Consider the following 17,327-nt stretch of genomic DNA (forward strand, 5'->3'; position numbering starts at 1 on the left):
TAAGAAGTTCTGAGATTACTGGGAATACATCTTTTAAGAGCTTAGTTGGTATTGGATCTAACATACATGTTGTGGCTTTTGATTTTTTGATAAGTTTTGTTAGCTCTTCATGACCTATGACAGCAAAGGATTGGAGTTGCTCGTGAGCAAAATTATGAGACACTGTTTTCTGAGGTGCTGTGACAGTTGATTGCATAATTCCAATTTTATTTCTGATTATTTCAATTTTATCAGTAAAGAAATTCATGAAGTCATTACTATTGTGCTGCCACGGAATATCTGGTTCAGTCGATACTTTATTCCTAACCAATTTAGCCACAGTACTGAATAAACACCTAGGATTGTTGTGGTTATTTTCGATGAATTTGCTAAAATATGCTGACCTGGCAGCTTTTAGTGCCTGTCTGTAGCTACAGACACTATCCTTCTATGCACTGCAAAATACCTCTAATTTTGTATTCTTCCACTTGCGCTCCATTTTCCAAGCTGCTCTCTTGAGAGCATGAATGTGATCATTGTACCATGGTGCAAGGCTTTTTTCTTTAATTTTCTTTAATCTAAGGTGGGTGGGGTGGGTGGGGGGGGCATCACTATCAAGAGTGCTAGAGAACACTCTATTTATACTTTCTGTTATTACATCAAGTTCTTCTAGACTTTTTGGCTTACTGAGTATGTGAGAATTTTGGAAGATTATTAGTGAAGCTATCTTTAGTGGTCGAAAGAATAGTTCTACCTGAATGATAGCGTGGTGTAGATTGAGTGACATTAGCTGATTGCAAGAAACAAGAGACAAGGTAATGACATCTGAGACATCATCGCTCTGCGGTAGAATTCCTATAGTATCAACATCAACTCCATATGACAGAATTAAATCTAACGTATGATTATGCCAATGAGTTGGTCCTGTCACATTTTGTCTGACTCCAAGAGAGTTGAGAATATCGATAAGTGTTAATCCCAATGTGTCATTTTCATTATCTATGTGAATGTTGAAGTCACCAACAATTAAAACTATCTCCATTAACTACTAGATGTGACAGAACATTTACAAATTTATGAAGGAAACCAGAGTAAGGTGATCTATATACTGTAGCAAGGGCAAAAGACGACAGATATTTTTTATTTATATCTGACAGTGTCATATTAAGCAATATTAGTTCAAAAGACTTAAAATTATACCCTGTCCTCTGAGTAACACCAAAAACAATAACCTGGGGGAGTAGATTCATTTAAACTAATAAATTCATCTGGTTTAAGCCAGGTTTCAGTAAAACAGAGCGCATCCAAACTATGATCTGTAATAATTTCATTTACAATTAGTGCTTTGGTAGAAAGAGATCTATTGTTTAGTAGCCCTACCTTTATATGATGTTTATCTTCATTTATTTTTTTATTTTTTAATTAAAAAAAAAAATTCTAAATGATTTAGTGAGAGTTTTGTGTTTTGTAGTTTGGGGACCAGACACAGTCACTATGTGATATCAAGGTGATACAGTCTCTATGTGCTGTAGTTTATGTGAACTGTGTGACGTCTCAAGGCAGCTAGCAGATGTTCGGATTAACCAGTTTGTCTGCTTCCTGACCTGGGCCTCAGTTAGTCAAATACTATCATTATTAAGACTATGAGCCAAATTAATAGAGAGGAGAGCGGAGTTCATCTCTCTTTAGCAGGTCAGGTCTACCCCAAAAACTCTTCCAACTGTCTATAAATCCTATGCTATCCTTTGGACACCACTCAGACATCCAGCCGTTCAGTGACACTAATCTACTATAAACCTTGACACTGTGATGAGCAGGGAGGGGGCCGAGCATATTACAGTGTCTGACATCGTTTTTGCAAGTTCACACATCTCTTTAACATTATCTCTAGTGATCTCCGACTGGTGAAGCCGGACATCGTTAGTACCAACATGAATAACAATTTTAGAAAATATATGTTTTATATTAGCCAGCACTTGCAAATTTGATCTGATGTCAGACGTTCTGTAACCTGAAATGCATTTAACAATAGTGGCTGGAGTCTCTACTTCCACGTTCCTTACAATAGAATCACCAATTATTAAGGCTCTTTCAACATGATTATCAGTGGGTGCATCATTGAGTGGGGAGAATCAATTGGAAACCCTAACATGAATGGGAGAGTGGTGTCGCTTTGCTGAGCGAGTATGCTGCCAAGACGTCACCAAAATGCCCTGCTTTGGGGGCTCTTCTGCCAGAACCAAAGTGTGTGTGTTGCTCACTGTACTACCCGCATCCGAAACAGTAACTACCAGCTTCTCTTTCTCACTGACCTCCACTAGTGTTTGGATGCATGTCTCTATCTCATTAATCTTCTCCGTCAGCTTGACAGCATTTCAAGCTGACGGAGCATTCCTTACATTTATCAAATGTAAGCTCCTCACTGCTGATGGAAGAAGCTATAGTAAACGTGGCATGTAATGCAGGAAGCAATAACATGAGCGGATGCCATGACTTACCGCAATTGTTTGTTGTTGTTGTGGTTGTTTTTGAATGGCGAGGGTTTGAGATCGATGTGGTTCCTAATCAGCAGATGTTTGAGATTGATGCAATAATTCGTGTAAAACACAGTGGAGAAAACTAATGCACGCAGTTGAGACGCAAGATGTAGACAAGCGGAAAAAATGAAAAAATGAGAGAAACAGGTGCGCACGATAAAATACACACAGATGAAACAGTAGAAAAGTGGAAAAACACGAAGCACGCAGTAAAATGGCAAAGGATAAAATGATGAATGTATAAGAATAAGAATAAGCAATGCTAAGCAGGCTAGCAAGATACAAACACTTGTGCAGCGTGCCATCAGCAACAGGAACAGGAAGTTCTGTGCGGTACATGTAAACCTCTCTCCCCTGGCCTCAAGATTGGTTTGGTTTGACAATTTTAAAAAGCCTCTTAACTATGTATGGAAAATTTAGATAATATTTTCTTCTCAGTTATTCAAGCATTCTCAGAAAATTCAATAGATAATACTGTAACTGCTGTCTGTCAGATTCAGTCACAATTTTGATTTATTTAAAACAATTTTATAAATTGTTTGTCTGTGTATGTGTGTTTTACAAAACTATTTTCATTATATCTGTTAAAAATACATCAAAATCTGCAGCAAAGCTACAAACGCATCCTGTTTGACCTGGATTTGAACCCAAGTCACTGCATGTACTGCCAGTAAGCCTAACCACTAGACCAGCATCCCAGCTCTAACTGATCTGTCACTTTGTTGATTTTCAGGTTAATCAAGTCATTATTCATTATAAAGAAATAAAGGCAATTGAAAGTATATTACTGACACATATCAGCCTATGATGCTTTAATGTTGCAAATAAATTAAATCCACTTGCGATTTACTGCACTGACAAGTTTAATCACCAGTTTCCATTCAATCCAATGTCCCACGTTAATGTGGGAAACCAGATGTTACCCTGTGAAACCGTTAAAATCGCTCTTAAATTGTGTCAAATTCATTAGATCAGACATCAATGAAACAAAGCGGGTTAATAGTGTTACCATCATTTTCTATAATGTGCAAAACATTACCTTTGTTCCTGTGCAATTCACATTGAACGAATCTGCTGAAAAGGCAAGTGAAATTATTCACATGCACACACACATCCCCAGTTAACATGATCCCCAGCTGATCCATAACACCGGCACGGGCTGGCGCTGTGGCGTGATGTCATCGTGTACAAAAACGTCCCATTTCATTGGCTAGGCACCATCCAATAAAAAGACTTCATTGACCCCTCCTCCTCCCCAGCCGAACACTGGTCTTGCTCTCTCTCATCAGGATTTTACAAGTGCACAAGTGAGTTTTGCTACAGGTTTTTTCACAAAAGTAGTTGCAAAAGTCAAGGCCCAAAGATTTAAAGTTGCAGTGCCAGATTTGAGAGGTTGTAAGTGCCGATTTGAGGTTGTATGCAAAAATTAAAGTACAAAAGTTAATGTGTAATACAAGTTTGTGTCTGTAGTTATATTTATGTGAATGTCATTTTACACATTTGTGACTATTTGTCTGCAATTGTGAATTCAGAACACAAGCTTCGAATTATTGTCTGTGAGTGCAGATTACAACATTCAGCTTCAAATTTTTATTTGACAAGTTTTTACATCAGTGTTGTGTGTATAAATTTCAACTTACGAGTACAAATATTAATTGTACAAGTTCTCAAATCCAAATATGCAAGCTCTCGAGTTTTGCTACTGATTTACCTTCATAAATCTTTGCCACCTAGTGGTTCGAAAGACAGCCTATCCATTGCATCATCCTTACAGCTAAACGAGATGGAGCCATGTGACTTAGCATCGGGGCATAGATTGTCACGTGCATACTACACAGGAGCACGCTTCAATGGACACAACCCTGAAGGAATGAAATCCAACTAAATGGCACTAAGCTCCATTTAAAAGCGCTGCAAGGAGTGTGTTCAAGGGGGCGGAGCTTGTCCTCCATCTGCAAATAAATTGCTGTGATTCTATCCTGGCTCCAGTAATCATCACACCTGACAGTGCACCCATAGCCTCAGCTACTGACACAGCATCAAAGTGACAGCAATGAAAGGGAAATTTTTTTTTTTTTAGATTACAAATGCTTCAGTAATAATGGACCCAGCACACCAGTCCAACCATATTAAACACAGGACATATAAAGAACACACCAGATATCTAGTGTGGTCTAAGTGCATATGTACATTATGTTTTTCTAGAATGTTCCTACTAAAAAGAAAAACACAAAAACATTTGAAGGGAGGAATGAATTGTCTGTAAGAAACAGAAACCTTTCTGGATGTAAAGACAGCATTTCAGTCTTTCTGAAGAATTATGACTGTTGTGATGTCCATATTTCACACATTATGAGACCTTTATAAAAATGTACAGTCATGTTGTGTAGTACTACTGTAAAGACTATAAGCCCTGTCTCTGACTGTCTGTCACTCTGTGTGTGTATTCAAAAAAGATTGCGGTAGTGCGTCGAGCCAGAACACAGACAAAAGCTCTTTTGAGAGCTTCGGCAAGTTGCTAGGTGACGAGGGAGCATTGGAGATCATTCTAGTACAGCAGCCCTGAGGAGATGCTCATAAGAGCATTAGTATGCTGCCCGTGTAGAACACACAGCACAGGAATGTGTGGGACAGAGTTTAAACTTTATGTTTTAATGTGCTCATTGCTGGATGCTGATATTCTCATTTTAAATGGAACATGCACGAAACTATCAATTGTGAATTATCACAAGACACTGCAAAACTGAGTGATACTGCAAGAATTTACAAACTTACAAACAGGGTTGAAAGAATGTAGTGCTTTAGACTTAGGGTTAGCAACGATAAATTAGTATTTGTACTTTGCACAGTTTGGTGAGAATGACTGCGCTTTCTATTCTGTTTACCTGTCCAGCCCGCCAGACAGCGGCAGTGTCCGGTTTCCGGGTGACACCCATCTGCATGACTGCAGTCACAGCGCTCACGGCAGTCCAATCCATATGTACCATCCTGCACACATCACATACATCATATAATGTACTTACACTATAAATACATTCCATAAACGGACATTTCTATCAACAGACATAAGAGGTTTTGCTAAATGTTTTATTTTATAACATTTAATATCATTATTATATAAATGTATTTGAACACAAACTTATAAATAATTCACAAGAAAACTGATGAGGTTTGTGTAATTCATCAGTTAGATACAGTTATTCCAATGAGATCTCATTTGTATTTGCAGATTTCTGTGTAAAGTGTGGTTCCTTTACATATCAACAACTTTAGAGATGTTGTTTACCAATCTTTATATTGAATTCTTTGAAAGAATTTTTTTTCTCCCCTTTTTCTCCCCAATTTGGAATGCCCAATTCCCAATGTGCTCTAAGTCCTCGTGGTGGCATAGTGCCTCAATCCAGGTGGCAGAGGACGAATCTCAGTTGCCCCCACGTCTGAGACGTCAATCTGCGCATCTTATCACATGGCTCGTTGAGCACGTTACCACAGAGACATAGTGCGTGTGGAGGCTTCACGCTATTCTCCACGGCATCCACGCACAACTCACCATGCGCACCACCGAGAGCGAACCACATTATAGTGACCACGAGGAGGTTACCCCATGTGACTCTACCCTCCCTAGCAACCGGGCCAATTTGGTTGCTTAGGAGACCTGGCTGGAGTCACAAAGCACGCCCTGGATTTGAACTCGCGACTCCAGGGTTGGTAGTCAGTGTCTTTACTCACTGTGCTACCAAGGCCCCCTGAATTCATTTGTTTATGTATAATTAATGAGATTAATTAAATGTTCAATGTCATCACATTTATTCAACGCAGTTGACGCATTTACCTAATTTGACATTATAATAATTTCATTCTGTTCTGTGTGATTTCTGATGCCATGTTCAGCTTTTATATCACTTTATACCATGTGGCTGTTGCTTGATTCTGATTGGTTGACATACATTCTAAAGTGTGCAAATGTCTCTGGCTACCATTCAGTCTCTATCGTGCACACGCTGGGCCTCTCTCGTGCGGTTTCACTCTTTAGAAGTGAGTGTTTCAAGCGATGTGAAGAGATACGGCAGCTTGGCCGTAATGAATAAGTGTGCACTTTTCCACACAATCAGTTTCTGTCCTAGAACCTGTAGTCGAGTTAAGCATGTACCTCGTGGAAATTTATATATGGCAATTTTAACCACAGAAAGTGGGGAAAAACATGAGTGAAGTTTCAGGAAGTAAAAAAAAAAAGCATACTGAATTATTTGCATTTTTACCATGTAAAACAATCAACTATTAATCGCAAAAATTAATGTGTTAAATTTCTTGGTCCTCCTATGGTCCTAATAAAGTGCCCGACATGGTCTTCTACTGTTGTAGCCCATCTACCTCAAGGTTTGACGTGTTGTGCATTCTGAGACGATATTCTTCTCACTACAATTGTATAGAGCGGTTATCTGAGTTACCGTTGACTTTGTCAGTTCAAACCAGTCTGGCTATTCTCTGTTGACCTCTCTCATCAACAAGGCATTTTTGCTCACAGAACTGCTGCTCACTGGATGTTTATTGTTTTTGGCACCAGAGACTGTTGTGCATGAAAATCCCAGAAGACCAGCAGTTACAGAAATACTCAAACCAGCCCATTTGGCACCAACAATCATGCCACAGTTGAAATCACTGAGATCACATTTGTCCCCATTCTGATGGTTGATGTGAACTTTAAATGAAGCTCCTGACCCGTATTTGTATGATTTTATGCACTGCACTGCTGCCACATGATTGACTGATTAGATAATCACATGAATATGTAGGTGTACAGGTGTTCCTACGTTCCTAATAAAGTGCTAAGTGAGTGTGTACATAAACTATATACACACACACACACACATATATATATATATATATATATATATATATATATATAGACACACACACACACACACACACACACACACATACAGTACATACACCGATCAGCCACAACATTAAAACCACCTGCCTAATATTGTGTAGGGCCCCCTCGTGCCACCAAAACAGCGCTAATCCGCATCTCAGAATAGCATTCAGAGATGATATCCTTCTCACCACAATTGTACAGAGCAGTTATCTGAGTTACCGTAGACTTTGTCAGTTCAAACCAGTTTGGCCATTCTCTGTTGACCTCTCTCATCAACATGGTGTTTCCATCCGCAGAACTACCGCTCACTGAATGTTTTTGTTTTTGGCACCATTCTGAGTAAATTCTAGAGACTGTTGTGTGTGAAAATCCCAGGAGATCAGCAGTTACAGAAATACTCAAACCAGCCCATCTGGCACCAACAATCATCCATGTGATTATCTAATCAGCCAATCGTGTGGCAGCAGTGCAGTGCATAAAATCATGCAGATACGGGTCAGGAGCTTCAGTTAATGTTCACATCAACCATCAGAATGGGGAAAAATGTGATCTCAGTGATTTAGACCGTGGCATGATTGTTGGTGCCAGACGGGTTTGTTTGAGTATTATCTTGTCGGACACTTCTTACGCACCTTACAGTCTAGCTGATCCCACAAAATCTCAATGGGGTTAAGATCCATAACACTCTTTTCCAATTATCTGTTGTCCAATGTCTGTGTTTCTTTGCCCACTCTAACCTTTTCTTTTTGTTTTTCTGTTTCAAAAGTGGCTTTTTCTTTGCAATTCTTCCCATAAGGCCTGCACCCCTGAGTCTTCTCTTTACTGTTGTACATGAAACTGGTGTTGAGCGGGTAGAATTCAATGAAGCTGTCAGCTGAGGACATATGAGGTGTCCATTTCTCAAACTAGAGACTCTGATGTACTTATCCTCTTGTTTAGTTGTACATCTGTCCTTCCACATCTCTTTCTGTCCTTGTTAGAGCCAGTTGTCCTTTGTCTTTGAAGACTGTAGTGTACACCTTTGAATGAAATCTTCAGTTTTTTGGCAATTTCAATCATTGTATAGCCTTCATTCCTCAAAACAATGATTGTCTGACGAGTTTCTAGAGAAAGCTGTTTCTTTTTTGCCGTTTTTGACCTGTTATTGACCTTAAGACATGCCATTCTATTGCATACGGTGGCAACTCAAAAACAAACACAAAGACAATGTTAAGCTTCATTTAATGAACCAAATAGCTTTAAACTATGTTTTATATAATGGCAAGAGTGATGGGTGCTGGAAATGAGGCCTGTGTTGATTTGATCAAAAATGACTTTTTTCAAATAGTGATGGTGCTGTTTTTCACATCAGTAATGTCCTGACTATACTTTGTGATCAGCTGAATGCCATGTTGGTGAATTAAAGTACCAATGTCCTTCTGAAACAGCAAAATCTGAAGAGTGGAACTGAAGTTGTTAATCTCTGAAAACCTTCTCTTGATCCACTCCGTGAAGATATCGCAATCAGTCATAAGATACTAATGAAAGCTAATGAGAATTTGACATCACTGCGTAAAACATTTTATGAATCTTTAAATGAGTACAGGATTTGACAATTATGGCGATACAGAAGATAGAGACAAACATCATTCAATAAAGACTACATTTTGTGACAAATGTTTTGTGTGTGTTCCTCACACAAAGCTATCATATGTCTTCTGAAGATGGATTATAATGCATGAATAGAATGAAATGCTTTTATGACTGTTTTATGGTGCTTTTGTCATTTTTGTTTCAGCAGAGTATATTCAGAAACTCCTTTTGTGTCCCACAGCAAATAAAATAAACATTTAATGAAGCAATGATTAAACAATTACAGAACATAAACATTTTAAAGTTTAATCTAGGTTAAGTAAGGAATAATTGATAATGGCCCGTTGAATTGTTAAAAAAATAATGCACATCCCAAGGTGGTAATGCGCAAAGCGGAGTGGCCATTACACCACAAGTGTGCATTATTTTCCAATAATTCAACATGCCTGAGTCAATTACTCTGCTTATACCACGGTTACCATACCTTAAGACATTTTTTGTGTGTGTTTGTGGGGAGAGTGAGAGAGAGAGAAAGAGCTGAAGGGCAAAGGTGCTTTCCACAGATATTAAAATAATTTTGGATATTTTAGGGTAGCCTGTACTGATCTGTGAAATAACTTAAATAATTTGGCGAAGTGATATGGAACCGGTATGCGGTCAAGACCTGGAATCACTTCATAGCTGTGCATTTACTGAAAAATAATTGCATCCCTTAGAATGTCTTTCAGCCAATCAGAATCAAGCATTCAACAGACCCCTGTAATAAATATACTGTATACACAGTATATAGACTATATTGTAAAAATCAGTGGTTCTTAACCAGGGGACTGGGCCCACTAGGGGTCCTCAGCAAACATCCAAGGGGGCTGCAAGATGACTTAAAATGATTTAAAATAAGTTATATTAAAACAATCAAACTTAGTTTAAATGCTTAAAACAGCTAAAATTAATATTTAGTCCTACAACACATAAACAGCCAGTTCCTAAAACCTTTGGGAATGTGAAATTAATTGTGATTAAGTAGCTAATTGAATCTATTGACACTCCTAGTTTCTGGGGGACCGGGGCCTTCGAACGTTGTCTAGGACAGTGGGGGGCCTTGAAGTCAAAAAGGTTGAGAAGCACTGATATAAATGATGCAGCATGTGATATTTGTGATGTGATGTTTGCGATGTTTTTGATGATCTGACCTGACAGTGCAGGTGACAGCGGTCTCCTCTCCAGCCTGCAGTACACGTACACCCACCGTCCAGAGCGCTGCATGCACCATGGTTACCACACACACACGTCAGGTTACAGCCCAAACCCCACGTGCCACTGGGGCAGTTAATGGAGCAATCCACCCCGTGCCAACCTGCGTGACAGCACAGTGAGAAGATCATGAGACATTAGGAGAGAACAACAGCAAACATGCAGTATACTGTTTCCAGCTATTTTGATTCTAAATACATTTATGCCACCTCTTTGCCGCATTAAACAGTCTGTATAAATAAATCTTATTGCAATACATACTGTATGCAGTGTCTGTGATGCATTTTCAGCGTAAAGACAGCTTTAGAGGAATTATCCAGCCACACATTTTAAAGAAAATGCAGAAGTATTACTTTCCATAGAAATGAACACTACAACAGTGTTGGGGAAGTCTCTTCCCAAGCTACAAGCTACTCATAAATTAAAGTAGTTAAACTACAATCAAGCTACTCTTTTAAAAAAGTAATTAGCTACACTACAAGCTACTAGCAAAAAACATAACTATATTGAAGCTATTTAAAGAAGAAAATATTTTTAAATATATAACAATCAGATGATATTATGTAATTTTGCCAAATGTCAGAATTTCATAATATCACCTGATTGTTATATATATTTAATTAGAGTGACATTCCATTTTGAAAATGAACCATGACTTTACTTCAGAACCACAGTTTAACCATGGTATTTGTAGTAAAAACCACAAAATTAACCAAAGGTACTACAGTCATGATTACTACAATATAACTTTCGTAAAACCATGGTTACTTTTCATACTTGATAGATATTAATAAACTAGACAATACCCTCTTTCACAGAACAACAGCAATGCACTAAATATTTTGCTTTAAAAAAAAAAGCAAAGTCCCTTAAAGTCCCTTTAAGGCTGCGCAGAGCTCAATTGATATGAACCATCTAAAAGAATCGACATGCCTAAAATAAATTGGAGTTCCCATCACTAAATATAAGAGAATAATGTTACCTGCTTGACAGAAGCATGATCCGTCTATGGGTGAGCAGATGTCTGCATTCTTACAGGAGCACACAGAGGTGCAGTTGATGCCGTATGTGCCAGCGGGGCAGGGTGACGAGCAGTCTGTGCCCTGTCAACACAGACACACTTACTGTATATAAACACTTCACTTTACCATGTTCACACATCATACATTATATGTGTGATGATGTGTGTGTACCTTGAATCCGGGTGCACAGATACACTCCCCCGTCACGCTGTGACAGTCGGCACCGTTCTGACAGTGACACACCTCCTGACACACCTCACCATAGAAACCAGGAGCACATGTCTCATTACAGTACAAACCAGACCAGCCCGACTCACACGAACACTCGCCCGACATCGGTTGACAGCTGAGAGACAGACACAGATCACATTATTGAACTGAAGAACCATCAATTACCCTCTAGTTGTAACATTCCACCTTTGTGTCACATTTTCTTTTCTTTTTTCTCAAGACTTTTGAGAATCGTTATACTTATAGACCGAACTGTAAGTGGAGTAAAAATGTAATCTTAAAGGGAAAATGCAACCTCCGAATCATGCTCACCATTGTTTTTGTGAACACGATTACTTCCTGGTTTCCTTCCTGGAGTCAGAACATGTGTCTTTGAGGCTGCTCACACAATGTGCTATCATTAGTGCCACAGGAAAATGTAAACACATTTGAATTGATGCAAGATGTCTGATGGGAGACTCTTTTAAAAAGACACTAGAGTAAACGCACAACAAAAATATACAGAGAAAAAATATAACTGCATAACTCAAAATGCAAGCGTATATTTTTACAGACGTTTCTGCTTAAGCCGCTTGTCCGTAACTCATCAGAATGGGGTACATGTCAGAGTACCGGCACATTTGGTAGAAACATGTCGACTTCCCGTGTGACCATGTTGTGAGGTCATCTAAAAGCTGGTGTACTCCTAAAAGTTGAGAAAATGACCTTCTAGCAGAAATACATATTTAACTGATACAGTCTTTTTCTTCCAGGAAAACCAACAAAAATTTAAGACATATTTTCTCATTTAGGAGTGTATAAAAAATGTTTTGTCCATTAAAATGCTCTCTAGAATGAGAATTTGCTTCAGAAAATGCAGTGATCTTCATTTAAAGTGGAGGTCATTGCTGTGAAAACATGAGGAAATAGAACAAAGGGTTAGGTTAAATCATGAAAAAAAAAAAATAGCATTCGGCACATGAGGTCGGTGTGGAATCTCCTCATCTTTTAGACTAAGAATTGAGATGATCCTCATATTCATGAAATGATCCTCAACTTTGTAAAATGTAGTTCCCTATCTGTCACTCACTCAACGTTGTGTTGATGTAGTGACACTAGGGGTCACTCTTGGGAGCCCCAAATACCTCTGCTTTTTTGAAAAAAGGAAAATGAGAATTGGCGAGTGGAATTTGCATGCCACTTCCCCGGACATACGGGTATAAAAGTAGCTGGTATGCAACCACTCATTCAGATTTTCTCTTCGGAGCCGAGCGGTTGTATTCAGTGCACTGTATTCAATTCCCTCCAAAGACGCACCTCAAAACTGCTGGATTTACGGCGCATTTCAGCGGCTTCTCCCCCTCTGCACCCGTGGAGTGCAGAGAACGCCCCTGGGCGCTTCAGCAAAGCGAAAATAAAAGAGTATATTCTAAAAGAGTATATTTTCATTCACTAAAAGAGTGGCACACACACGGAACGTCTTTTTAAAGATGCCTTTCTGTTTGTGTGTTATTCCTGGTTGCGGTCATTATCTCTCTGCTTCTGACGGCCACGATCGCTGTCTTATGTGTCTGGGCACTGCCTATGCAGAGACATAGTTCGTGGATGAGTCATGTCCTCATTGCGAGAACATGACCATGGCAACGTTGCGGTTGCGGCTTGCTTTTGTAAGAAAGCAAGCCACCCCAGCGGCTCCCCGCACCGGTCCTTCTACCTACAGGTTTGAGGGCGTGTCGGTTAGCACTGGGGGCAATTTGGGGACATCATGGGACCACCTCCGCGGGGTATCCCCCCACGGACCTCCCATTCCCCAGCACGCTCGCTTGCCCTGATCGGGCTCTCGCACGAGACCTCAGCACGAGTTCAACTTCTCGTTTGGAGCTCGGGAAGAAGATGAGTTATCGAGCGCAGCATCAGAGAGTGGGCTTGTCCAGTCTGATGCAGAGGCTTCGGCTGCGCTTCTTCCTTTGGGAACGGTCGCCCAGTCTCACACTGATGTGGAAATGACGGACATGCTTTCCTGTGCGGCCGCGAGCGTCGGGCTAGAGTGGAACCCTCCACTCTCCCCTGAACCCTCGCGGCTCGATGATTGGTTCCTGGTCTCGGTGCGCCACCCACGGCCACGCCCCACTCCTGTTCCTTTCTTCCCGGAAGTGCATGAGGAGCTGACAAGATCATGGGAGGCACCTTTAACTGCCCGGTCTCGGTCTTTCAGCTCCCCCGCTCTCACTACCCTCGATGGTGGAGTGGCCAGGGGGTATTCGGTGATTCCCCCAGGTGGATAAGGCGCTCGCGGTGCACTTGTGTTCGCATAGAGCCGCCACCTGGCACGGGCTCCCGAAGCTCCCGTCCAGGGCCTGTAGGTTTACGTCATCCCTGACGACTGTGGCCTGCGGTGCCGCTGGAAAAGCTGCCTCCGCCCTGCACGCCATGGCTCTCATGCAAGTACACCAAGCCAAGGCGCTAAAAGAACTGCACGAGGGTAGTTCTGACCTGGGATTGATGCAGGAGCTGCGCTCGGCGACCGACCTCGCTCTCTGGGCAATGTCCACCCTGGTGGTCCAGGAGCACCACCTTTGGCTCAACTTGGTTGAGATGGGAGAGGCGGACAAGGCATGGTTCCTTGACGCCCCCATTTCCCAGGTTGGCCTGTTTGGTGACACCATCGAGGACTTTGCCCAGCAGTTCTCGGCGGTGAAGAAGCAGACGGAGGCCTTACAACATATCCTGCCACGGCACGGCTTAAGACCTTGCACCCTGTCTGCTCGTTGCCAAGGGCGTCCGCCTGCAACAACAACACTGGCTCCGCCGCAGCCCGCCCCCATGGCCCGGCTCCGGCGTGGAGCCCTCCGCAGGAAGCAGACGCCACCCGTCTCGCGGCCAGCCGCTAATAACCCGAGGAAGGCTTTGAAATGCCCTGGAGATGGGCGACCCACGCCGCGAGGCCCCACCCGGCAGTACGTCCGATGTGATCATTCCCTTGGTCCGCCTTGCCCGAAGTTTGGGTGCATGGCTCGTGTTTTCCAACCCGTCGCAATGGCTGACCCGGACCGTCTGACACGGCTACGTGATTCAGTTCGCCAGGCGCCCGCCCAGGTTCAGTGGTGTCCGCTTCACCTCGGCGAACTGAGGTTACACACCTGCGAGTACTGAACCGGGCTTTTCACAGACTCCCGTCCAAGATGCTAACGCAAAAGCGCACTCTAACGAGCGTCCGGCATCAAGATTGGTTTGCGGCGGTAGACCTGAAGGACGCATACTGCCACGTCTTTGTCTTACCTCAACACAGGCCCTTCCTTCGGTTTGCCTTCGAAGGCCAGGCATACCAGTACAAGGTCCTCCCCTTTGGCCTGTCCTTGTCCCCTCGCGTCTTCACCAAGGTCGCAGAGGCAGCCCTTGCCCCACTAAGAGAAGTGGGCATCCGCATCCTCAACTATCTCGACGACTGGCTAATCCTAGCTCACTCTCGAGAGTTGTTGTGCACACACAGGGACCTTGTGCTCCGGCACCTCAGCCGACTGGGGCTTCGGGTCAACTGGGAAAAGAGCAAGCTCTCCCTGGTTCAGAGCGTCTCTTTTCTCGGTTTGGAGTTGGACTCAGTCTCTGACAGCGCGCCTCACGAACGAGAGCACGCAGTCGGTGCTGAACTGTCTGAAGGCATTCAGACGGAGTACAGTGGTTCCACTGAAATTTTTCAGAGGCTCCTGGGGCATATGGCATCCTCAGCGGCGGCCACACCACTTGGGTTGATGCATATGAGACTGCTTCAGCACTGGCTTCAAACTCGAGTCCCAAGATGGGCATGGCGCCATGGGACACATCGCGTGACCATCACATCGATCTGTCGCCACCTCTTCAGCCCTTGGACCAACCTTGCACTTCTATGGGCAGGGGTTCCGCTAGAGCAGGTCTCCAGGTGCTTCGTGGTTACAACAGATGCCTCCAAGACGGGCTGGGGTGCCGGATGCAACGGGCACACAGCCACCGGCTCCTGGACTGGCCCGCGGCTGCATTGGCACATCAACTGCCTAGAGTTGTTGGCAGTACTGCTCGCCCTGCAGAGGTTCCGGCCATTGATCCAGGGCAAACACATGTTGGTACGGACGGACAACAGTCAAGGCGGTCTACGCTCCCGTTGCATGTCACAACTCACCCGCCGTCTCCTCCTCTGGAGTCAGCAGCGCCTCAAGTCGCTATGAGCCACTCACATCCCGGGCGACCTCAACACCGCAGCGGACGCACTGTCACGTCAGGGTACTCTCAGGGGAGAGTGGAGACTCCACCCTCAGGTGGTCCAGCTGATTTGGAATCGATTCGGTCAAGCACAGGTTTGCTTCCCGGGAATCCTCCCACTGCTTTGGTACGCCCTGACTGAGGCACCCCTCGGTATAGATGCGCTGGCACACAGCTGGCCCCCTGGACTACGCAAATATGCGTTTCCCCCAGTGAGCCTACTTGCACAGACCCTGTGCAAGGTCAGGGAGGACGAGGAGCAGGTCATCCTAGTAGCAACCTACTGGCCCACCCAGACGTGGTTCTCGGATCTCACGCTCCTTGCAACAGCCCCCCCCGACGAATTCCCCTGAGGAAGGACCTTCTTTCTCAGTGACGGGGCACCATCTGGCACCCACGACCAGACCTCTGGAATCTCCATGTCTGGCCCCTGGATAGGACGCGGAAGACCTAAGTGGCCTACCACCCGCTGTGGTAGACACGATCACTCAGGCTAGGGCTCCCTCTATGAGGCGCCTGTATGCCTTGAAGTGGCGTCTGTTCGCTAAGTGGTGTTCTTCCCAATACGAAGACCCCCAGAGATGCACAGTTGGATCGGTGCTTTCTTTCCTGCAGGAGAGGCTGGAGGGGCGGCTGTCCCCCTCCACCTTGAAGGTGCATGTAGCCGCTATTTCGGCTCATCACGATGCAGTAGATGGTAAGTACTTGGGGAAGCATGACTTGATCATCAGATTCCTGAGAGATGCTAGGAGGTTGAATCCCTTCAGACCGCACCTCGTCCCCTCGTGGGACCTCTCTGTAGTCCTTTGGGGTCTATAGGGAGCTCCCTTTGAGCCCCTTGAGTCAGCTGAGCTTAAGGCACTCTCTTTAAAGACTACCCTCCTGACTGCGCTCACTTCCATCAAAAGGGTAGGGGACCTGCAGGCATTCTCTGTCAGCGAATCGTGCCTGGAGTTCAGTCCGGGTTATTCTCACGTGATCCTAAGACCCCGACCGGGCTATGTTCCCAAGGTTCCCACGACCCCTTTTAGGGATCAGGTGGTGAACCTGCAAGTGCTGCCCCAGGAGGAGGCAGACCCAGCCTTGGCATTGCTGTGCCTGATGCGAGCTTTACGCATCTATTTGGATCGCACGCAGAGACTTAGGAGCTCTGAGCAGCTCTTTGTCTGCTTTGGTGGACAGCGGAAAGGAAGCGCTGTCTCCAAACAGAGGATCGCCCACTGGGTCACTGATGCCATCATGATGGCATATCAGGCTCAGGACTTGCCACCCCCTGCGGGGTTATGAGCCCACTCTACCAGGAGTGTGGCGGCCTCCTGGGCCCTGGCCAGTGGCGCCTCTTTGGCAGACATCTGCAGAGCAGCGGGCTGGGCAGCACCCAACACCTTTGCGAGGTTCTACATCTCCAGGTTGAGCCGGTCTCATCCCGTGTATTGGCAGGCATGAGCAGGTATGTTCTGGGACAGCTGGCCGGGTGTACCACTTGCGCATAGCGCCTTTTCCCTCCCTTGAGGTGAAGACGTGCGCTCTTGACTCCCAGTCGTGTTCACAGACTGTGATCCCTGGATGACTTTCCTCCTTAGCCCTCTGGCAGTTTGAGTTTGTGGAGAAACTCGCTGACCAGCCCAGTACGTGCACTAATGA

At 43.8% G+C, this 17,327-nt stretch overlaps 1 protein-coding gene across 4 annotated transcripts in view; it reads right to left on the reverse strand.

Annotated features, from left to right (window-relative positions):
• Positions 1–17,327, reverse strand: part of LOC127433362 (multiple epidermal growth factor-like domains protein 10) — a 155,821-nt gene that overhangs the window by 63,006 nt on the left and 75,488 nt on the right. For all 4 annotated transcript variants that reach the window (XM_051685191.1, XM_051685189.1, XM_051685192.1 and 1 more), the window contains 4 exons: positions 11,412–11,586; positions 11,201–11,321; positions 10,158–10,321; positions 5,402–5,504 (listed from right to left, as the gene is read on the reverse strand). In XM_051685191.1, coding sequence (XP_051541151.1) covers positions 5,402–5,504; positions 10,158–10,321; positions 11,201–11,321; positions 11,412–11,586 — 563 coding nt within the window. The remainder of the gene's footprint in view (positions 1–5,401; positions 5,505–10,157; positions 10,322–11,200; positions 11,322–11,411; positions 11,587–17,327) is intronic.

Source organism: Myxocyprinus asiaticus, chromosome 43 (genome assembly GCF_019703515.2).
Source record: "Myxocyprinus asiaticus isolate MX2 ecotype Aquarium Trade chromosome 43, UBuf_Myxa_2, whole genome shotgun sequence".
Lineage (NCBI taxonomy): Eukaryota > Metazoa > Chordata > Actinopteri > Cypriniformes > Catostomidae > Myxocyprinus > Myxocyprinus asiaticus.